At 39.1% G+C, this 23,062-nt stretch overlaps 1 protein-coding gene across 3 annotated transcripts; it reads left to right on the top strand.

Moving 5' to 3' along the window:
• The first annotated feature begins 1,638 nt into the window (after positions 1 to 1,638).
• Positions 1,639 to 21,761, top strand: rgs14a (regulator of G protein signaling 14a). 3 transcript variants are annotated; one of them, XM_047819816.1, is made up of 14 exons: positions 1,639 to 1,852; positions 9,265 to 9,286; positions 10,840 to 11,009; positions 12,638 to 12,730; positions 15,270 to 15,413; positions 15,529 to 15,675; positions 16,568 to 16,646; positions 16,744 to 16,844; positions 17,057 to 17,260; positions 17,425 to 17,519; positions 18,007 to 18,133; positions 18,279 to 18,360; positions 19,249 to 19,323; positions 20,781 to 21,761. In XM_047819816.1, exons 1-14 carry the CDS (start codon positions 1,742 to 1,744, stop codon positions 21,092 to 21,094), a joined length of 1,764 nt encoding a protein of 587 aa, XP_047675772.1. In that variant the 5' UTR covers positions 1,639 to 1,741; the 3' UTR covers positions 21,095 to 21,761. The 3 variants fall into 3 exon arrangements, with proteins under 3 accessions (XP_047675772.1, XP_047675770.1, XP_047675773.1); XM_047819814.1 differs by having other exon boundaries at positions 16,741 to 16,844; XM_047819817.1 differs by lacking the exon at positions 1,639 to 1,852 and adding an exon at positions 6,275 to 6,410 and having other exon boundaries at positions 16,741 to 16,844.
• The last annotated feature ends 1,301 nt before the right edge of the window (positions 21,762 to 23,062 follow it).

Raw genomic sequence — 23,062 nt, 5'->3', positions numbered from 1 at the left:
CACTTAAAGTGGTTCTCGCGTCTCATCCATATTGAGAATGTTCTTTTTCCCCCCTCCTAACTATACTAGTTTAATTAGATAGATGTACTCGGCGAATATACAAATTAGTTATCCTTTTTAAAGAAGGCTTTAATTTCGGCGTTGGTAAGTGTCGCTGGTCCTCCAATGGGTCTCCTTCCCGCTGTATTCCACCCGTCTTGGCACAGCTCCATCTCCAGTCGCTCTCTCTCATCCACTCGGGCGTGCACCCCCAACTTCTCAAGTGCCGGCACAGTGTCTGCCAATGTTGGGTAGGTCTTCACGCCATCCTCCATATAGACTCTCAGCTGTGCCGGAAAAAAACACTTTGCCCTCGTGTTCTTCATCTTTATCTGCTTAACTGTATCATGCACCAGCGCCCTTTTCTTCTGCAGCTCGGGAGAGAAGTCATGATCAAAGTAGATCTGTTTTCCTTCGTACATGACTTTTTTCTGTTCCCAGGCCTGTCTCAGTATGGTTTCTTTCACTGAAAAGTAGAGAAACCTAACGACCAGCGAACGAGGGGCAGCACCAGCGTTTTTGGGCTTAGCAGTAAGCGCCCTGTGTGCCCTTTCAATGACAATGTTAAGACCAGGAGGAAGCTGAAAAACAGAGTTAAGCAAATCATATACAAACCGCTTAACATCTCTTCCCTCGCACCCTTCAGCCACTTTATAAATTCTCAGATTGTTTCGCCTTAAACGATTTTGCATGTCTTCACATCGTGCATTCAAATCCATCTCTTGATGCAGTAAGTAGCGGAGGGCCCGCTCATGACACCTGGCCGTGTCTTCATTAGCACTGATACGGTCCTCTGCCTCCACGGTTCTCTTTTGTAGGTCAGTGAGCTCTCCTTTCAGTTCCCCGAACGACGTTTCCAGCCGCGTTAAAGATAGCTACGTCTGAGTGTGTCCATCTTGATTGTCTTTCCTCAGCTTCTCGAGCTCTGCCAGAATTTTTTACTCAGAATCCCGCATGTTAACATCCGATTGCGCACTCTGTGCTTGCATCAGAGTTAGCTGCTTCAAGTTTTCGCCTTTTTTCCTTAACTGAGTCATGTTTAGATTGTCCTCTACCTCTAGTTGTCGACATGTCGAATTTGTTAATGGTCGCCGAGTATTATACTGGTTTTATTAGGAAATTATTAAACTTTTGGACGGAGCGATTCCCTCAAGCTGTTGTCAACATGGCGTCACCCGGAAGCCCCCTATTCTTGTTTTTTAAGACTTATTGTAACTTTCCAGTACAAGTTGTATGCATTTACTGTAGAAAATTAAACAGCAATCTTTTTCTGATATACAGTAATGACATACTGTATCTGATATCAGGAAAACATTTGAAATTAAAATGAATAAAATATAAAAATAAAATAAATCAATAAAATATTTATTATTAATTATTTAATTAAAAAAATCAAATAAATAAATAGTACAGAATCTACAATGTTGAAAGCCATTTTCATTTTCTTTTCTATGCTGTTTTTTTCCTGACTGTTCCTTTGGTTGTCCAGCAGAGGCCGCTGTATTTCACAAGAAAAAAACCCCAAACAAACTCCATTGTTCAATTTCCTCTCGCTAATTAGACTTCATTAAAGAACCTGCTGCCTGCACAGGTGTGGAAACTTTTTGACTTCCAGTGAAGGCTAAACATCTTCATCAGCCAGTTAAACAAATGAAATCCATTTGCGTTTTTATTTTGTTTTAACTTCACTAACAGAGACGATATGGTGGCATTCAGGGGTTTGACACGAGCTGTTTTCTGCTCCAGCACGTCGGCGTGGATTAAGAAAAAAATCAGAGTGAATTTAAATAAAATGCTTCAAAAAGAGCGCAAGGTGAGTTCAGTGGTTATCAGGTCAGGGAAACATGTACATCCATGTAACTTCATATGTAGTGTGTGAAAAACAGTGGCACAGTGTTGAAAGAGCTACAGATTTATTTTATTTTTTATTTTATTTGTTTAATTTTTAATTAATTAATTTAGTTAGTTATTTTTTGTTTATTTATTTGTTTTTGTTTTTTTTGTTTTTATTTATTTATTTATTTATTTATACTTTGAAGTGACAGAATGAATACTTTTTTTTTTTAACACAGCAGAGAATATATAATGGAAACCGGTTTAATTTGACGCTTCTTTTACTTTTGGCTTTTGTCACCACAGCGAATCATCGGTTTCCACTTAACTCTTTCAGTTCTCTCCAAATAAAAACTCTCCAATTACCTTCATGTCCACATTTAACACATCCATATACTGTATATTCTCTTTGTCCTTCCTTTTGACCTCTTCCCTGGCAGCTCCATCTCCAACATCCTTCTACCAATATAACCATCTTCCTCCTCTGTACATGTCCAAACCATCTCAATCTAGTCTCTCTGACCTTGTTCCCAAAACAGCCAAACTGAGCTGTCCCTCTGATGTACTCATTCCTAATCCTGTCCATTCTCATCACTCCTAAAGAGAACCTCAACATCCTCACCTCTGCTACCTCCATCTCTGCCTCATGTCTGATACAGCATAGCTGGTATCACTAGTGTCTTGTACACCTATACTTTTTTTTTTTTGCTGACACGCAACACTCCTGACAAATTTCTCCACCCACTCCAACCCACCTGCACTTGAGTCTTTACCTCTGTCGCACTGGATGGTTGCCCCGAACTCCTGCACTTTTTTGACCTCAGACCCCAGTAACCTCACTGTTTTACTTCCCTTACTCTCGTTCATACATATGTATTCTGTCTTACAACGTCTGACTCTTTTCTCTTCTTTTCAAAGCAGACTGCCACCTTTCCAGGTGTTCCTCCACCTGCTCTTTACTCTCACTACAGATCAGTCATCCGCAAATATCATTGTCTTTGGTGATTCCTGTCTGACTTCATCTGTCCATAGCAAACAAGAAGGGTGTCAAAGCCTTGATGTAGCCCCACCTGCACCTTGAACTCCTCTGTCTGACCCACAGCACATCTCACTGTTGCCATACTCCTCTCATACATATCCTGACACTTCTCTGCCACTCCTGATATCCTCATTACAGTACCATAGCTCCTCTCTCGCCACCCTGTTATTACTCTATACCAACAAAGATGCAGTGCAGCTCCTTCTGACCATCTCTGTACTTTTGCATTAACATTCTCAGAGCACAAATTGCATCAGTAATGCTCTTTCTGGGCATGAAGCCATACTGCTGCTCACAAATATCCACTTCCTTTCTTAGCTTCCACTAATCTTTCCCATGGCTTCATTGTTTGGCTCATCAACTTTATAACTCTGTAGTTGCTACAACTATGTACATCGGCCTTGTTCTTAAAGATCGGCACTAGAACACTTCTCCTCCGTTCCTCAAGTATCTTCTAACTCTCTAAAATCCTCTTGAACAATCTAGATGGAAACTCCACTGCTGTCTCTCCTAGACACTTCCTCAACCTCCACAGGTATGTCAGCTGGACCAACAGCCTTTCTTGATTCACCTCAGAACCTTCTTCATTTCATCCTTCCTAATCTTTGCTATTTCCTGCTCTACAATATTCACCTTTTTTCCTCCCGTCTTTACCGCTCATTTTCCTCATTCATCAGCTCCTCAAAATATTCCTTCCATCTTCTCTGCACACTCTCCTCGCCTCTGTTAGTACCTTTCCATCTCTTTCTTTAATCACCCTTATCTGTTGCACTTCCTTCCCATCTCTGTCTTGCTAATCTGTACAAGTCCTTCTCGCTTTACCTCGTGTCTAATCTGCCGTACAACTTATTGTATGCTTTCTGTTTGGCCTTTACCATGTCCCTCTTCACTCTCTGATGCGATTCCTTGTAATCCTTTATTTTCTTTGGTCGTTTTTATACATCACACTTTATTTTAGCTAGCCTCTTTCTCTTTTCTCTAATTGCTTCCAGATGACACACCTAGGACCCTCCTACGTGTCTCCCTGATCACTTCTGCTGTAGTTTCCCAGTCATCTGAAAGCTCTTCCTGACCACCCAAAGCCTGTCTCAGCTTCTGTCTGAATTCCTCTCAACATTTCTTTCTTTTAAAGCTTCCACCACTTGGTATTTTTTTTCTTTCTGTCTTTTCCAATCACTACTCTCTCTCATCTAAGTTACTTCAGAATCTCTCCTTCTCTTCTAACTCACAGCCTACTTACAGATCATAACCACTGACGACATTCAACATCACCCCTTCAAACTCATTATCCTGTCTGACACTTTTCACCAACAAAACATTCCTCACATACTCCTCCTTCAGGATCACCCCTACCCCATTTCTCTTTCTATCCACACCATAATAAATAATCCTCCTCCAATACTACGTGCTTTGCTTCCCTCCCACCTGGTCTCTTTCCTTCTGTACATCCTGTTCATCAGCTCTCTACCTTTCCCTGTCATTGTACCACTGTTAGGAGTTCCTATTCTCAAACCCCGGAGGCGGTCGTTTTTAACCCAGGCTTTGACGATCCGTTATGGGCCGCTCTGTTCTGGAACTTCCACTAACGAGTCGTATGTTCAAATTTGACACGTTTTACTCGGGATGCCCTTGCTGATGCAACCCTCTCTATTTACCCACACTTAGAACCGGCACAGAAGTCACTGGCTTGCAACCCCTGTGGCTAGACTTTAATGATTTATGACTTATTAGAGTAATGCAGATATTAACCTACATTTTAAAATATTTTCAAAAAGCAAAACCAGTTATTTATCTTTTCATGTTTTAGTTTATTTCTTTGTTGGAATATTTATCCATCCAGCTATCCTCAGTAAGAGTTTATCCTAGGAACGCTGGGTGTGAGGTGGAAATACATCCTGGATGAAACACCAGTCTACCACTCAATTACACTTTAGGGCTCATGAGCATTATAAATCTGTATACTCGCACATTTTTATAAAGTGTATATATATGTTTTTGAAACCAGGGAACTCTAACAAAACCTACGTGGATGTGGTCAGAACAGACACTGAGACCCACACAATCTACAGAATCCCCAAACTGATCTAAAGATCAAACCAAGGGTTATTCCTTAATTCCAGATACATATTTGGTTACCAGAAACTCCCTTCCAAAATATAGGATCCTCTCTCAACTAACATGATTCACAGGAAGTTGAATCATCCATTTATTAGGAAGATGATGTGTCATTGGTAATTACATCATTTGACTATTTTTGGGGTTTTCACAAGCTTACACCAAGTGTTCATAGGAATGGTTCTGGATCCACGGTGACCAGGATAAAGAATAATTTCATAAATAATGAAGTTATTGCTAACCAAATAACATAGCAATTCATGTTCTCTGTTTAAAATATCAGCCTAACTAGCAAACGTTACCTAGCATTGCCACAGTTAAACCAAGCACCACAGTTAAAAACTACCGCATGATTTAGTGTAATATTAAAGTTTTACCACAGCACCGTTTTATTATCAAATGACCCTTTATTCATTTTGTAGTAACACAGAGACCTGTATGACAAGGAATTTTAAGAAAAGCGTGTAATTGTCGATCTGGTGAATTTTTCTGTAAGCAGACGTTTATTAAGCTTTATCGGAAGGAGTCGTCAATGTTGTGAAAGCAAAAGTAAGGTAAAAACTATAACTTTTTCCACATGACATGGTAACAAGACAAGCTGCAGTTTTTAGCACAAGAGTATTGAATAATGGAGAGACTGGGGAGTGAATCGACCATTTATAGCTGCTATAACACTAGCAATTACAGGAAATGACTTTTTTTTTTTACACGGGTGTTAAATATGTACTAAAGTATGATGAGGTGTTCTTTTAATAAATAAAGGCTGTTAGCCTTGGTGTGAATCGATGGCTGTAGTATAAGAGTTATATTAAAGCACTACAGGATGTGGTTCACTTTCTTTGGGATGGTAAAAGTGACCCTGTCTCACGGCAACACCATATATTGTCCTATAACTGTGTACACTCTGTCCTGTTTTATTTTTAGTCAAAGCAATGTTGGAGTAGCTACACAGTAAAGTCCTTTTAATACATTATAATCTCTCAGTGCTGTAAAAATATGGAGAGTAATAATATTTTGCATGTCTATTGGCCTTCTCTGCTGATAAATCCGAGACGTGTGTGTGCATGTGTGCGGTGATGTGCCTGCAGGGCCTGACTTTGGCTTGTGGTTACAGGTTTAGGTTCCTTTATACTTCAGCGTGTATCAGAGTTGCTCAACAAGGTCAAGAACGAGTTTTGTTTTAGTCAGAGCAGCCACTTCCCCTTGTGGTGTGTTGCTATGGTAAGACTTCCCTTCGGAACAGGAAGTGACATGACATGCGAAGTAACGGGGGTGTGAAGTAACAGCGTAGGGTGTGCTCGCTCTCTGGTGAGGTGTCCTCACTCAGGCAGATCTAGTCATGGCCAACAAACTGAAAACTCTGGCCGTGCCAGCCAATAATCTGGTAAGTGGAAACCTGGGTTAGATTTCTTCCTGCATAATGACAACATTTTTTGTGGTAAACAGATGATCGGATGCGTTTGAACAGAAATTCCAAGCAGTTTTGTTTCTACGGCATCTTCACTTCAGCATGGCACTGCTGAAGGGTTTACTTGCAGTGACAGCTTTGTAGACCTCCGACACAGGATGAAAATAAACAGTTAGAGCAGGAACTTGACAAGTTTAGTTCATTTGGTTATGTTTTAAGGATGTGAAAATGAAACCTTAAATGCCTGGAATCAACAACAAAAACATAATTGTATGATTTATATGATGCTTGTTCGAGCATAGATATGAGAAGATCTGGATCTAATCACCTTACGATGCTGTAGTGTCAAGTGCAAAAGTTTCTGCTCCCTTTGTTTTATCTCTGCATTCCCAAGTTTTCATTTATCATTGTGAGAAATAAAAAAATTTAATACAGTGTTTGTTAGTTTTGTCTGGAGGAAAAAGTTTGTGCCTCCCCTATTTTTTTAAATTTTACTGCTGAATGTGATGTAACTTCTTTAAGTTGAATGCCTACACTTTGGTGTCAGACTTCACACATGGAGTTGGCTCTGGAGTTGTAATGTTGTAAAGTCTTCTGCTGTGTCTTTTAGACAGATTCCTTGATCCATGTTTCTTGTCATACCCCTTCTAGGCTGTCTTTCAGGTTTGCAGGGCTGTATTAGATAGACGCCTGCACTTCTAGAGCTGTGGATATGTACTTGAACCTTATGTACTTATTTTTTTATAATACAACAAAAAAAATACTGCATCATTTTCTCTAAGCAAATAATGGACAATACAGTGCTTCAGCCTGCATTTTGCTGACTTGACAGATCTTTCTAGGGTTGTGGTGGGCGTGATGATCATTAACTGATCTGTGGTGTTGAGCTTCTCTCGCACTTGCAGTTTAAAAAAAAATCTGTGGTTTCATAACAGAAAGATTGCTGATGCAGTCGTTTGTGCTGATGTCTGATAGATGAAACACGAATTAAAACAAATGAACAATATTTTCTTTGTTGTTATTCTACACGCACAAGTAACACGAACGGTCAGACAGGGTTTTTTTTTTTTTTTAAAAGTCTAACCATGAACATGACTACAGGGTTAAACATGCCGGGGCGAGCTGGGGCAGGAGCAAATAATTCCTTAGCTCTGTGTTGCTTTATGTTGCTATCATGATCCTGGAGAGACGTCTCATTTCACTATGTACTATGTACAGCTATATCCGGTTGAAATGACCGTAAAAGCTTCTTGACTTGACTAAACAATAACGGTTTATGCAAAGTAGACTTATTGTTATTACACAGACGTGATTCATTTCCAATTAAAAACCTGCCCTGGCATGAAGATTATTATAATCACAGCACAGCATATAGCCAACCTTAAGTTCTCATTTAGTAAATAACGTCACATCAATCCTTTTATCTATTTATAGATTTTATTTATTTTTCTTATAATTTTCACACACGTAATGTATAATTTTTACTTGTGTGAAATTTATAAGATAAATATATATATAATAATAAAAAAATGTATGATTGTATTATTTATTTTTTTTTCTTCTCTTAAATTTCTTTTAAATGACAGCTTTTCATGTTAAAGAATTCCAGTCTTGTGGAGGAAAACATGACCGTTCCAAAGCCTTAACATCGGAGACTCCTTAATTAAATTGCGAAATAAACCGATCTTTGAAAGAAGCGTCACTATAGCGACAAAAATAAACCATGAAGAAAAAAAAGAATTCATGTCCCATCTTGCATACAAGCCCTTATACAGTAAATCACTTGTGTTGGAATGAGTGCCTTATCTTGTATTTCCAAAATAATATCACACATTTTTATAGGTTTCATCACAGCAAACATCTTAAATGCAGCATACATAAGCATGTAAAGAGGGGGAAAAACTCTCAAGTATACCCATAACTGCCATTTAGTACAAAAGTTTGTACACCCAAAGACGGATTTGTGTTTTTAGGTTTAGTAGATGTTTTTTCTTTATTAGTACAAATCTCAAATTGTCTTGTGATGTATTAAAATCTCTATTTCTAAATCGGATTGATCAAATATTGCATCTCCATTTCTACTGTAAATTGGATTTATCAAATATTCTCCAATTGCTTGTCTGCTTCCTTTTTTGTTTTATGACATTTGGTGATTTTAATAAAATTCCATGCATCCTTATGTTTAAACTCCGCAATGAAGGACTTTTTTTAGCTGTTTGTCCGTTATGGGTCTGATTTTTGGATCACACCTATTTTGCATTGCAGAACACACCCCATTTCACATATTATAACAAAAAAGCATGGGTGTGTAAACCTAGTGGTTAAGGGGGATGTGGTAGCCTAGTGATTAAGGTGGTAGGCTACCAATCGGAAGGTTGTGAGTTTGATTCCTATGGCCACTGATGGGCCTCTGAGCAAGGCCCTTAACCCTCAATTGCTCAGTTGTATTAAAAAAAAAAAAAAGTATGTTGCTCTGGATAAGGGCGTCTGCTAAATGCTGTAAACTTTTGCACTCAAGCATAGATTTGTCTTGCATTAACAAGCATGCCGACATGAAGGGGAATTTACTACAGTTAGTTGACAGAGTATCATTGATGATCCTGCGTGTGAGAACAGGGTCAGATGTGTCAGTCATAAGAAGCATGATGGTGAAACGCCTACTTCCTGTGCAACAGCTGCCACTCTACCGAGCACCTCAAGTGCAGAAGTAAACCGTTCAGCTGTCTGAAAGACGATATCCTGTTATCACGCACCTTTACCTCAATTCATGCATGTTCTTTTGTTGAAGTTTCTATCCCTGTGTGACTTTGTGTGTTTTTGCTTCTTGCAGACGCAGGCAGTTTCAGATGGAGGTGAGTGCAAATTGATTCCTGACGTTGCAGCACTGCTATCGTTCTCTTCTGCTGATCGATATGTTTAAATTTCAAGTACTGTAGATTAGACAATTACATCCTGATTTCACACATACACACACACACACACACACACACACACACACACACACACACACACACACACACACACACACACGTGTGTACATGTATATAAAAAAAAAAATTATATATATATATATATATATATATATATATATATATATATATATATATATATATATATATATATATATATATATATAAATATAAATATTAAAAAACAAAGCGTAAAGTGATGGATGTGTGGGTTTAGCATGCATGCAGTATTAATAATCAAATTGTAAGACTTCATTGAAGAGGAAGAGCAGAAACTGTCACTGCAGCAGACAGATGGCACTGAGGAATAATTCTGCCAAACTTGTAGAGAAGGAGGAGGAAAAGATGACATGATGATTAATAGACTGAATGCGTACTTAAGCCTGGGCCGCACTGAGAGATTTATACTGTCTGAACCGATGTTGATATAATGACAGATTTCACAGATTGTTCTCACGGATCATCCTTTAGTCGTCAAACTCCTCCTCACGACAAGAATAAACATGCCACGCACTGAGACTCGATTAGGAGTCCTGACAAATTAGGCCAAATCTCTAAGCCTGCGGTCTGAGGGGTTTCTCAAGAACAAATTTCTTCTGGTAAAAAATAGCACTGTGATTTACAAACATTTAAAGGATTTCTTTAGTCTTTAACCCCACCGTGGCTTTAAGGTACAAAATTATGAAGAAACCCCAATGTACTAATTTGTTCACTCTGTCGCTTTTCGAACAGTTTAAAGTTTTTGTTTTCTGAAGCACAAAGTTAATCCAATGTCTTGTTAGAAGCTGATGCCAATTCCAGCACTCAAAAGTCTTGTAAAAATATTTTTAGTGTGTTTTATGGCCCTATAGCCCTGTCCTTAAAAATAATAATTAAATTTTATAATTTAACTAACCAAGTTTACACTTTTTTTTTCTTTCCCCAAAACACCTTTTAGATGTTAAATGTTGCTCACATTTTATTGTGACGCAATTTCTTCTCCATTTAGTTTCTTGAGACTTTTGGGATTAATAGACTATATAATAACTGAAATGTCAAGGTTTGTCAAAACATGTCCAGGATCCAAAAAATTAGGTAACTTCTTTACCTTTACAGTCGGTCCGTTTGTCGGTCTTTTTGAAAAGCAGCACCCAGATTTTCCACACAGCACTGTTGTGAAGTGTCTGGGGATGTTGATTTACACTGAAATCTGCAGGTAAACATGGGAGTGTGGCTATAACATGACTGAACAGAAAGAATAAAACACACCTGGGTTTTTGTTTGTGTTTTGTTTTAACATTTCTTGTGTTAGTCATTTTTAACAGTGGAAATTTATATTTTCCAGATATTTCTGTTTATCACTAATAATGAAAACTATAAAAATGCTAAATTAAAATAGAACATGGAAGAATGCCTTAAACTCATTTTCCACATTTTTCTCTTTTGTCTCTGTGAAGAGTTGAACATGTCGAGCTTTTTGGGAACGGGCAGCAGCCCGAGTCTGAGCAGCGGCTCTGCTGGTGGAGAACTTCGTCAAGGTGAAGATGGTCCGGCCAGCAGGGTGGTCAGCTGGGCTGTGTGCTTCGAGCGCCTGATGGAGGACCCAGTTGGAGTGCGTTATTTTACCGTAAGAGCTCACTTCTCATTTATGTCTTTTTTTTGTTCTTTAAAACAAAACCTGTAAAATAAAATACTACAGAATTTATAAATGGAAGTGATTTATTTATTATTAATCGAAAACCAGAAATGAGTCCTCTAAAGGGAAACCAGTTGACCGTTAATTAATCCTAGGTTTGTCTTACTTGGTTGCAATACCTGTTTCAGATTTCTTTTTCATTTCTATTTATTTATTTATTTATTTATTTATTTATTTATTTATTTATTTATTCATCCTCCCCCCCCCCTCCCGCAAATAGTGGGCAATAATAAACAAAAACAAACCAAAACATGTACAATGAACATGTACACTGCAACCAACCATATAGGACCATTTATCTATATCTTTTATGCTTCCTATAAACACCCCAGCAACCCTCCTCTGTTGCACTGCACCTTACAATGCACCACCCGACTGCACCATATACACCACCGAACAGGTCCGGTATGTTTCAACCTATTTATATTCCTGATCGATGGACGGCTGATTTGACTTTTTAGAGGAGATTCAAACATGCACTGTAGACGTGTGCTGACATTTTTACACAGATGGAGGATCACCGGCAGACACGTTCTGCTACACTGTACATCTGAATGGGTCAGATTTGTTAGAAATCACTACTGTTCCTTCCAAATCTCTCTAAATTGGAAAACCGGTAGTGTGCAAGAGATGCAGATTTCAAATTTCTCCGAACAATCTGCGTCCCAGTGTCCCTTTTATTATGGAGGTCTGCATATTTGCATGCGTCAGAGCATTGTAGTGGTAGATGCTTCCTTTCAGCCAGCTCACCGCTGCATTGTGAAACAGTCATCAGGAAACATTAGCACTAATGTGTCATTACAGATGGAAGCCAGCACTGGGAGTGTGGCCGTACGATGGTAAGATAATTATCTGGACTGTTTCCCAATCATCATGTTATTTAGCAATACATACCCATCATCTGCTTTCCCTTTCTACATTTACGCCGCTGCGCCACCAAAACGGCGGTTATATCATATAGTTATATAAAGGGAAAAAATTGGGGCAAGGGATCGAACATTTTCTTAGAAAGCCAAAGCAAGTTTAGTTTTGTAACTAGGCTACAGTAATTGTGTATTATGTGGGCAGTCATCCTACAGGGCTACATCATTTCTTTCACTGGAGTTGAATAATGTTAGCTTACAAGTGGTAGCTACATGTAGATCCAAGGTTCCTTTTTAAAAGGTTTTACATTAATACCGTCACACTCTGACCTCATCTGTTACGACCAGCTTCCTTTATGCTTCTAAGCAGATTCTGCAAGGACACAAACTTGTGTACAACTACAAAGCCTTTCTAAAAGTGCTGCAATTTATTTCTGCAAAACCATGGAGTTAGCATGCTGTTAGCTAAGTAACTAACACGTGTTCAAAGCACTGGGAATCGAACCAGAATTCTTACTCTATTTTCAAATATAGCTACTGATTTTAAAGCAAGGAACGAAAGAAAAGAAATGTACACATTTCTGTTCATACTAAAGACAAAAACAAAACATTCTACCTGATGATCGACTTAGAGCATGCTGGAAAATATTTAAATGAAAATGATTATGAAAAATGTATTTATTTTTTCCCCCTCAGGCTTTTCTCAAATCAGAGGTGAGTGATGAGAACATCCTCTTCTGGCAGGCCTGTGAGAAGTTCCAGAAGACTCCAGCTACCAGTCTGGAGGAGGTAGGAATGTTTCCACCTGTATACTGACCTGGAAAGCTTTATTCTTCTGCTTCGCTTTCACCACCGTTCGATTCGGAACCCGGATTCGGAATGTCCGGACCCGAGTATGTCGTTTGATTTGTAATCGAATGTGTTTGAGCCTGATTCTGGTGTATGTTCTTATCATTTTCATCCTCATTTAACCATTTATTTAAGACGTGACAAATGTCAGAATAGAATCGTCAACACGGGATAAAAGGGATCAGTCAGAAGGTCCCTTCGAAGAGAAGTGGATACGAATGGCAGTAAAATGCCCTCCACTGTGCTTTACTTCTGCATGTCGTGCAACACAGAGGAAAATGAAGAAAGTGCGTCACTGTGGTCAGCAACTTCTTTTACACAATGGGCTGGTTTGGAGCTAAATGCAGATCAGCTACTTTTGGCATTACTCCAAGCATATTGTAGAGCCAAACTGCATTGGTGTTGATGGCAGGTCAAACTATGTTTACATATCTAAACTCGCACTAGATTAAAATCTGTGATATTTTGAAAAAGTGCTAGAATCGAATACATACCTAGTCCTACTGCCAGCTTCTCTAACATTTCTCAATCAGTTGAGTTTTTCCCTGTACAAAGACCAGAGAAAGTCATCAGTGAGCACTAGGATGCATTCAGACTCCTTCCTGTAAAAGGTTTAAGTCAGTAAAGCTATGAATTACAATTTTTTTTTTGGAATTATATGAGTAACAATAATGCAGCTATGAGTAAACACCTGGACAAAAGGTTGATCTTTTAAATAATTTTATTCGAGGGGCGGCGCACGGTGGCTTAATGGTTAGCATGTTTGCCTCACACCTCCAGGGTTGGGGGTTCGATTCCCACCTCCTCCTTGTGTGTGTGTGGAGTTTGCATGTTCTCCCCGTGCCTCGGGGGTTTCCTCCGGGTACTCCGGTTTCCTCCCCTGGTCCAGTACATGCATGGTAGGTTGATTGGCATCTCTGGAAAATTGTCCGTAGTGTGTGTGTGTGTGTGTGCCCTGCGATGGGTTGGCACTCTGTCCAGGGTGTATCCTGCCTCGATGCCCGATGACGCCTGAGAGAGGCACAGGCTCCCCGTGACCCGAGACGTTCGGATAAGCGGTACAAAATGAATGAATGAATTTTACTTTATCACAACAGAAAAGAGCACCTACATTTGCATGTACACACTCATATATGCATGAGAAAAGCTGAGGATCAGGCTTCGGTATTAATATCGGCATGCTTTCAGATGAGTAGATTTCTATCCAGTCTATAAAGACTGCTTTAAGCATCTATATATGACTAAATACTTTTGCTACAGTTGTACATGCCTAACCAGACGAAAATAAGTAGCACTTGCGTAGTCAAAAAAGTGGCTAAAGAACGCGAGTGAAATAACGTTAGGCTGTAAATAATGAATGCAGTCATAAGGTGAGATTGTTGCACATGCAGTACTCTGGTTTACTTGCTAGATTACATGAATCATTTAATGATATTCTTTGAACAATAAACATTACATGCAGTTCAAATATTGGACTTCTACTTACACATGGACAATCAGAGTCCAATGTAAACGAATAACGTTACTGGTTTGAGGCGAAAGATAGCGATCAAAGCAGTGAAGCTTTTATCATCCCTTGTCTTAATGTTTTCTTATTGCAGTGGCCGATTTAGCAAGCAACACTGATTTGATTTATCTTCTAGCATATCTGTTTTGGTGAAATCATAAGTAGTTTATAAAAGCATGAAGAACTTAAAATAATCTTTTTTTAAATGTATTGAAGTTTCAACGTTTAAAGGTAAACAAGAGCTAAAAAGTGCTTTAAAGTACATTATTAAAATGATTTAAGAAACTGAAAACGGAACACATCGCTGCTACTAACAAATGATAAACGAGGAACTTCCCTATTACCGTGGGAATGAGAACTGAATCACAGACCTGACGTGTGTGTGTGTGTGTGTGTGTGCCGACTGCACATAAAATCCACATAGTCGAGTTGATGCATTCAAGTTTTAAGTAGTACAAACACCAGAGGCTAGCTACAGTATAATCCAATCGCTAACTAGCGTTATTTCTTTAGTTAAAACACCTTTGCTGCTTGCTAATGATGCAAATTCCACAGAGAATAAATCAGATTAACGTACAAACTAGACGAACAAATAAATGTTTTAACTTCTAACCAATTTAATAGATTCACTGATCTTTCTTCTAGTCGCTGCGAAGGGTCTGGTGACGTTCGACGTAGCCGAGCTATCGTATGATCGACGAATAGCAACAAATTGTGTAGCTGTCCTGTGATCAATGATGTGTGATGTTAATATCAGTATTGCTCAGGACTCTTTAACTTTATACATCTGGCTTTATTACTCTGAGTAGGTCATTAAAATGCCTCTTTTTTTTCCCCCCCATGCATCGTTTTATTTAATCAATACAGATTAACACAGCGGTTGTTTTCAGGTATTATAATGTATGACTGGGCCATATGGTGACACTGATGTAAATATCTGCTTGTTCTGTCTCGTCCCCGGTCTGTGTTCAGCTGAAGGCACAAGCCCGCTCAATCTACGATCTGTATCTTTCCGAGAGCTCCTTCAATGCTGTGAACATAGACGACACGGCACGAGTTAACAAGAGTGACCTGGAGAAACCAAATCCAGAAATGTTTAGCAAAGCCCAGCAACAGGTAGTGTCAGTGTCTGTATTTATACACATGCATAATGTATAAATATGTTCTACAGCATACTGTGTAATGAAGTCACTGGTTGTCGTCCTCATTTTTCTCGTCTTTTCCTGCTCAGATCTATAAGCTGATGAAGTTCGATAGTTACGCGCGCTTCGTCCGCTCTCCACTCTATCAGAACTGCATGCTGGCCAGTGTAGAAGGACGACCGCTGCCTGACATCGAGCCTCAAAATAAGTCCGTCACTCCAACCAGCGGCAGGAAGGTAACGCTGATTTAAATTCATTCTTTCAATGGTCATGTCACCCTGCGTTTCCACAAGCTCCAGAGTACAGTACATGGATTTGTTTTCCCTCACATGGGAGCATGATTAGAAGTGTGTGCATGCGTTGGCTGGTTCCCACCTGCTTTTACTGAAACATGTAGCTGCATGTTGCCAGAGATATTTCTATAATGTTACAGTACTTCATATTAAATACTCTATTACAGAAAAAAATGAATCAAGCACAAAAGATATATAGTGTTATGTTCAGTTTTGTTATAGATACTTCTGAAATCTGAATGAATAAATAACTTAATAAATGTATAATGGACATTTTGTGCAATCGTACACAGACTATAAAAGCGTGTGTGTGGTGTTTTGTGCAGACGAACAAACTTCCAGTGTGGTCTGTTATACAAATATCACTACTTTAAAAAAAAAAAAAAAAAAAAAGAGCCACAACCACAACAGAAAGCAGCAGCAGCAGCAGTTGCTCTCCACCCACAAGAGACCCACATGTCTATATCTACCGTACAGCAGCGTATTTCCGGGTTTTTTTTATTAGTCCAACACCATAACCACAGAGCCTTCACGTTCCCTATTTATGTAAAGAAAAATAGAAAAGAATTAGCTGTAAGGATTATGAAGAAAATAGTAAAATGTCTAGGTATAGAATTGTTTCTTTTAAAAATTTCTCGTATAGAATTCGATAAATGAGTTTACAGTCAAGTAGCTCCTCTTACTCCAAGTTGCTGTACTCAGAGTACTGTCTTTTTGCTATAAAATGTAAAAAATATAAAAAATAGTCTTGGAGCATGAAACTTTGCACTATGTATGTTTAATGTTGCCTGCTGTATGTGTGTGTGTGTGTGTGTGTGTGTGTGTGCGCGCGCAGATCACAAGCGGGAAAACACCGTCGTCTGACAGCAAATCCAATAAAAGGAAGACGCCTGAGAAGAGAGGATCATGGGGAGGTACAGTAGGACCACTTCTGTTCTTGCGTCTCTGCATAACACTTCTGGACTAAATATTCCAATGGTTTGAGCTGATTGTGTGTGTGTATGTTAGCAGACGTGTCTTACCGGCAGGTCACAGTGTCGAGGCAGGAGTCGCAGATCTCAGTGAAATCCAGCAGCAGTGTGGAGTTGGGGTCACTATCGAACAGATCAGAGGTGTGTGTGTGTGTGTGTGGACCCCAAAGTGTAATGCACTAAGCACTGGATTACATTTCTGCAGTTTTGCAGCGAAGCTTTTCGTTTTGTTTTTTCATCTTTTTTTGAACACTTGATCTATGCAGCTACATATTTATTTTTTATTTTCTATTATTCTAATTATTTTATTTATATATATATATATATATATATATATAAACTTTCTCTCTCAGGACGGCAGCTCGAGTCCTCTCGGTTCAGAGCCAAACGCGCCAGCTCGAGCGGATAAATACTGCTGTGTGTTTTTGCCCGACGGCACGGCCAGCCTTGCTCCAGCTCGAGCTGGTCTGACTCTGCGCGGCATGCTGAGCAGTCTGTGTGAAAAAAGAGGCTTCCCTATGAAAGACATCGTGATCTACCTCCAGGGCAAGGATAAGGTCTCACACGCACTGTCCTGTTTTTTACTGCATAACAAGTCTGGTGTCCATTCGTAATAAACACACATACATAGCATTAAGTATTACCTGCACCAAGACTGATCATCTTAACCTTTGCAGCAGACGAGTAAAGTTCTCATGTGTTGTGGTGTTTTGTTGTGCAGAATGTGTGTCAAAGGCAACAGCCTCTCTCTTTGGACCAGGACAGCTCTATCCTGCAGGATCAGCAAGTCACCCTGGAACTCCGAGTAACATTTACGTGAGTCTATAAGGCACACATGGTTGATTTATTTTCCTTTTAACGACCTGACTCCTCCTAGTATTTGAGATTATATGTTTTACATTCAAAAAACATTTTTTATGGATTTTTTTTTGTCTATTTGTATTTTAAAAAAAAAGCAATTTGGGGATTTTTTTTTTTTTTGTCCCATAAGTCAATCTCCATTCCACCGCCTGAAAGGAACACCACTGTACTGGGGGAAAAGTGTATTTATAGACTACTATATTAAGACTGAGCCCCAGGTTTCTAAATCTTGTTCTAGATAATGAGTCAAGATTTTTCTGACCAATTAGATTCAGGAATTCACTGGTGCTGTGGCGTGATGTGAAATAATATTTTCACATGCTAGCTTTATCTATCTATCTATCTATCTATCTATCTATCTATCTATCTATCTATCTATCTATCTATCTATCTATTCATTCGTTATATAAATAATGAATCCTTTGTGTGTGTGCACATGTAGGTTGGACATAGTGCTCACAGGCAAGACGATAGGCATCATGGCCAAATCGAGTAAGACACTTGGAGACGCCGTTTCCTCCGTTCTACAGAAGCACGAGCTACGACCACAGGATGCGGTTATCACCATGGTGTGTGTTGTGAAATGCTTTGTAAATTCTTGCATTACCTGAAGATCTGCTCAGTGTAACTACATTTCAGTTGGAACTTCTGTATTGCATAATAATTTCTTGTGATACATAATATCTATTTTTTTTTTTTTTGTCTGCCTGTCAGAGTGGATCTAGAGAACCCTTGAACATGGACACCACCGTATTACGCCTTGCCAACAAGACTCTTTGTCTGGATCGAGTCAAAAGTGAGTCAGCGATATATAACCAAAAAGTCCTTATTTGAATGTCTTTACACTTTACCAGCTCTCCTGTCCTCATGTGTTTAGCTTGTTATAAACATTTCAGCTTCACAGTCCCCTTGGTAGCCAAAACCCCTTTTTTAAATTTTTTTGTTTATTTACTTATTTATTTATGCCAAGACATCAGTCACTTTATTACATTTATTTATATAGCATCAAATTCCTCTACAGCGTCTCCGGACCAAATCCAGAGTTTAGCTTCCTTAATCCTGAACAAGAGCTAGGTTAATCTGTCCTACTTTTCTTCAGGAATCTTGCTCCAAAACTTCAGTAAACTCTCACAGATCACCACCACCATTGGACATTAAATCATGTTCTTAAATGTATATCGATGTAACAAACATTTATCTTCCAAACAATTCTTCACATGTAGTGCATCTGTATTAGTCTGGTGGTGTGAAGTAGCTACGGTAGCTAAGGTACTTTATTGTCAACGAAATTTAATTAGCAGCTCTGACAGCAACAAGGGCATCTAAACATAAAAACAATGAATTAAGTTAGAAGTAAAAAGGAGAATTAAAAATATAAAAGTACCCCGTTGAAAAATATACATGATTTCACACGTGTAATGACTTATCTGAATGTGTTATTGAGCTGTGCGTATTGCACATAGTATAAAAATATGTTCCACATTGTGTCAAGGTGCACTGTAGTGTGTCTCTCAGCAGAGATCGGTTTAGTGTGTGTAAATCGTCTTCGAGAGTAGTAGCTAAGGTCTTAGCTCTTAAACCTTGTGTGTTTTAATTTATGTTCTGTAAAGCTGCTTTGAGACAATGTCTATTGTAAAAAGTGCTATACAAATAAACTTGAATTGAATTGCTGCTCTTGATTCAGATGGCGGCAACGAAAAGGGAAATCTGGCTGTAGACCGAAGCCGGACAGGCAGCAAGCCCAAAAACGAGATGGACGGTAAGCAGCATCAACATTCACTCATGGTTACACACTAAATAAACAGTAAAGGCATCAGTGTGGTACACTGCCATAGACTTTACATTGTGACTGCTGGCATTTTGCTCTTGTAATTAGCATCGAAAAGATTTTCTGCTTAGGAATTTGAGAATCATTCAGCCAGTTTGTGGGCTAATCTGTGATCGGCGCTCCACCTGTATTTCCTTTATATGACTAATAAAACAAAACAGAAATCTGATCTTACCACACGTGCCGAGGTGCAAAAAGTGTGCAGATATGAAACGTCTTTACCGCATCTTTTCACTGTCTCGCGCTACGCCAATGCTGTATGCAGAGTTTGCACATTTTAAGGGAAGCCAAGCAAAGAATGTTAACAACCGCTGTGAACCCAGTGGCAGCTGGTGGTTCTTAAAACGGAGGAAGCACACATGAGAGGTGCGTGTGGTCCCTCCCATTACTTACAGTACCAGTCAGCCAAACGGCTGCACTCAGACACACAAGGACCTGTTTATTCTTAACTACTGAAGGGTCTAAATGAAATTAAAAAAAATAAAAACTTTTAAGTAAGTTTAAGTAAGATCATGGAAAAACCTTTCAAAATTGAAAGGAACATTGTTAATAATGACTGGCACGTCTTGTGAAAAAGCAGATACAAATACATACTTTTAGTTCTTATATATGGGATGTATTAGTATTACATGTATTACATTTGGCAAACTTCTTTACCCAGAATGACTTACATTTTCATCTCCTTTTCAAGTTGAGCAATTGGGGGTTCCAGGGGCCCAGCAGGGGCAGCTTGGAGGGCCTGGGGACTAAACTCTCAACCTTCCAATTGGTAGTCCAACAGCTGAACCACTAAGCTACTACCTACAATATTTATAGGCTGCTGTATCTCTGATCTCTCTGATTCTGTGCTTAACTGACTGACACTGAGAAGTCAGTCATGTCCGTTAATGTTACACTGGTTTGTCCTGGATATGCAAACCACACGTAACACTTACCGACTTCCAGAGGGAACTCGGTAGCATGGTACAGTATATTTACATGTAATAAATACACTTTTCTTTTTTATGGAAGAAAACATGGCCTGCTAGTGTCCAGGGAATAATGTTTGCTGTAAATAAATAAACTGTGTGATTTATTATAGTGATATTTAGATTCAGCAAAATTCTGAATTTTGCCAAGGGTACGAAATAACTAAAAATAGACATTTTCTTGCCACATTTTTAATGAGGTTCGAGGGAAGGCCAGCCTTCCAGTGTAGTCATGAAGACATCACTTGTGGTTGTCATACAACTGAGCACAGAGTATGAAAAGGAGCGATCGTGACCAATGGGAACTGAGGTGTGAGCATCACCTAGGGATGATTTTAAAAGTTCGTCCTGACTTTTCTTCATGTTCGACACCACTCTGATATTTTAAGTCATTACAAAGCAATCTCTAACCTCCCTCAGGTCTGGTGGAGATGCTGACTCGCGTGCAGTGCAGCCGAGCCGACGACCAGCGTGGCTTATTAACCAAAGAGCAACTGGAGCTGCCGTCGTTCTTGCAGGTTCCTGCAGGGCAGCGTAAAGGAGAAGAGGGAAAGAATACACAACAGAAACCCGAGGCTTTACAGAAGAGCTGCTCGAGGGAGCACACGAAAGCTGCCGAGAAAACAGCAGATGAGGAGAAGCCACTTGTTAATGGAAATCATAAAGACTCTAATAGAGAGAAGAAAACGGAACAGTGTGTGTGTGCAAGCTCTGCCAAAGGAATGGCACTTTGAGTGTGTGTGCAGTGTGCGTGTGTATGCACGCTCGCTGTGTGTGTGCAAGCTCTGTCAAAGGGATGACACTGTGTGTGTGTGTGTGTGTGTGTGTGTGTGTGTGTGTGAGAACCAGGCTTCATATTTATCATATTTTCCCCACATGTTATTTAGTAAGGACTGTATCCAATGATCCTGTATATTAAGAATAAACAAAACAGATGCTTAGTGAACAAAGAGAGCTAAGTCCAGAGACTTCAGTATGGTGTATTTATTTTGTCCCTAGTTTTAGCATTATGATCAAGCATGCTCATACTATATTTATTTAGAGTCTGCACTTCCATGCACTTGCACATGCTTTATATGAATTTTTTTTTATTCACATGGATTTTTCACTTGAATGAATGTCCTTAAAAAAGGAATGAACTCTTTGTATGTTGTGTTAATATTTCTGCTGAATGTCTGTTTTGTTCTCTGCATCGTTGCCTTTGCTCTATCGATCTAATGCAGTCTGAGGCTGAAAGAGCTGTGAATGGACTCCGTTTAATTCATAAGATACTGTACAGTCACTCAGAAAATCCAGATGTTTGTTTAAAAGGTATAGGAAGTAACCAAAATGTATATTGAAACAAATGTGGTGAAATGTGTGTGTTTAACTTGAGAGAAAAAGTAAACAATTGGAACCGAATTAGAAGTTGTGTGGTGTTTGTTTTTATTTATTTATTTATTTATTTCTCCGTTCATATTGGCAGGTGAGGTTGGCGGTGGTTTTCTTTCTTGCTTGTTTTTTAGTCTCTGATGGTCAGTGTTTATACTGTACCTGTTCATAAGGCTTCATATTTATTTATTTATTTAATTGAACTAATGGTGAAAATAATAGGAAGTACTTGCTTAAAAGTGAAAGGTTGTGGTATGAATACATTTACGAAATATTTGATTGTATTATGTAGGGATTAGATTGTGGTGGATCAGGCTTTTATAGGAAAATAATCACCAAGGGTGTGTTGTAGCCTTTTATGAAAGAGTTTCTATTTCCATCCAAAGGTTCATTTCTTTATTTTTATTACCGGCCACCCCGAAAAGGAAGCAGCTGAAAAAATGTTGTTGTTTGACATCTTCTGGAGTGTTTCATTCCTATTATCCCACAGCAATTTGCCAGTTCTAGGATTGAATTTACTAAAACTTGGTACTGTACTAAAATGGGCATTTTGTTCCTTTTATAGTTCTATAATTTTGCAGATTCCCAAAAAAATGAATCCGTTCCTGTTATCACTTGCGCTAGAACTGTAACAAACACAAAACCTTTGAAGTTGATAAGAGAAAAGTCTGAAAAGCTAAAATTACTGTTACAAAGTGTAAATACTGGTGGTAATAAATGCCAAATAAGACATTTTTCTAACAAAAAAAATTAAATTCTCACTGTATTAACAATCGCACATGGTCGACGATGCCATCTAATGAAAAATCCAGCGAGTAGTTCTTCGTGTGGTAAATGCTTGTTGAGACTTCAGAGGAAAGTGGACAGACAAGCAGATTACAGTAACATTAATAAACTCTTTACAACCGTGTTGAGCAGAAAAGCATCCCAGAGGATGTAAAATCTGGTGGCAGATGAGCTACAACAGCTCATGGGTTCCACTCCAATCAGCCAAGAACATGAGCACAGGCTCACAGAAAACAGACAGATCAAAGGTTAAACAACCCTCTGGGTTGTGGATCAGGGTTCAAGTCAGAGCTATTTCTGTTGGGCCCTTGAGCAAGGCTCTTAACCCCATCTGCTCCTTGGCTGGCCCTGTGCTCTGACCTTAACTTCATAATACACTAAGCTAAAACACAGGGCAGTGGTGGCTCATTTGGTTAAGGCTCTGGGTTGTGGATCAGGGTTCCAGCCACAGAACTGACTCACTGCCACTGTTGGGCCCTTGAGCAAGACCCTTAACCCTTACTGCTCCATTGGTGCAGTATAACGACTGACCCTGCGCCCTGACC

Source organism: Tachysurus fulvidraco, chromosome 10 (assembly GCF_022655615.1).
Source record: "Tachysurus fulvidraco isolate hzauxx_2018 chromosome 10, HZAU_PFXX_2.0, whole genome shotgun sequence".
Taxonomy (NCBI): Eukaryota; Metazoa; Chordata; class Actinopteri; order Siluriformes; family Bagridae; genus Tachysurus; species Tachysurus fulvidraco.
The sequence above is the reverse complement of the archived record's forward strand: the minus strand, read 5'-3'. Positions and strand labels throughout refer to the sequence as shown.

Excerpts from the sequence above, each read along its gene's own strand:
- rgs14a (XM_047819814.1), top strand. The coding sequence starts at position 1,742 with ATGGTGGCATTCAGGGGTTTGACACGAGCTGTTTTCTGCTCCAGCACG. Across the intron at positions 16,647-16,740 it reads GAAGAGAGGATCATGGGGAG|CAGACGTGTCTTACCGGCAG; the intron begins GTACAGTAGGAC and ends TGTGTATGTTAG. Across the intron at positions 17,261-17,424 it reads ACCTCCAGGGCAAGGATAAG|AATGTGTGTCAAAGGCAACA; the intron begins GTCTCACACGCA and ends TTTGTTGTGCAG.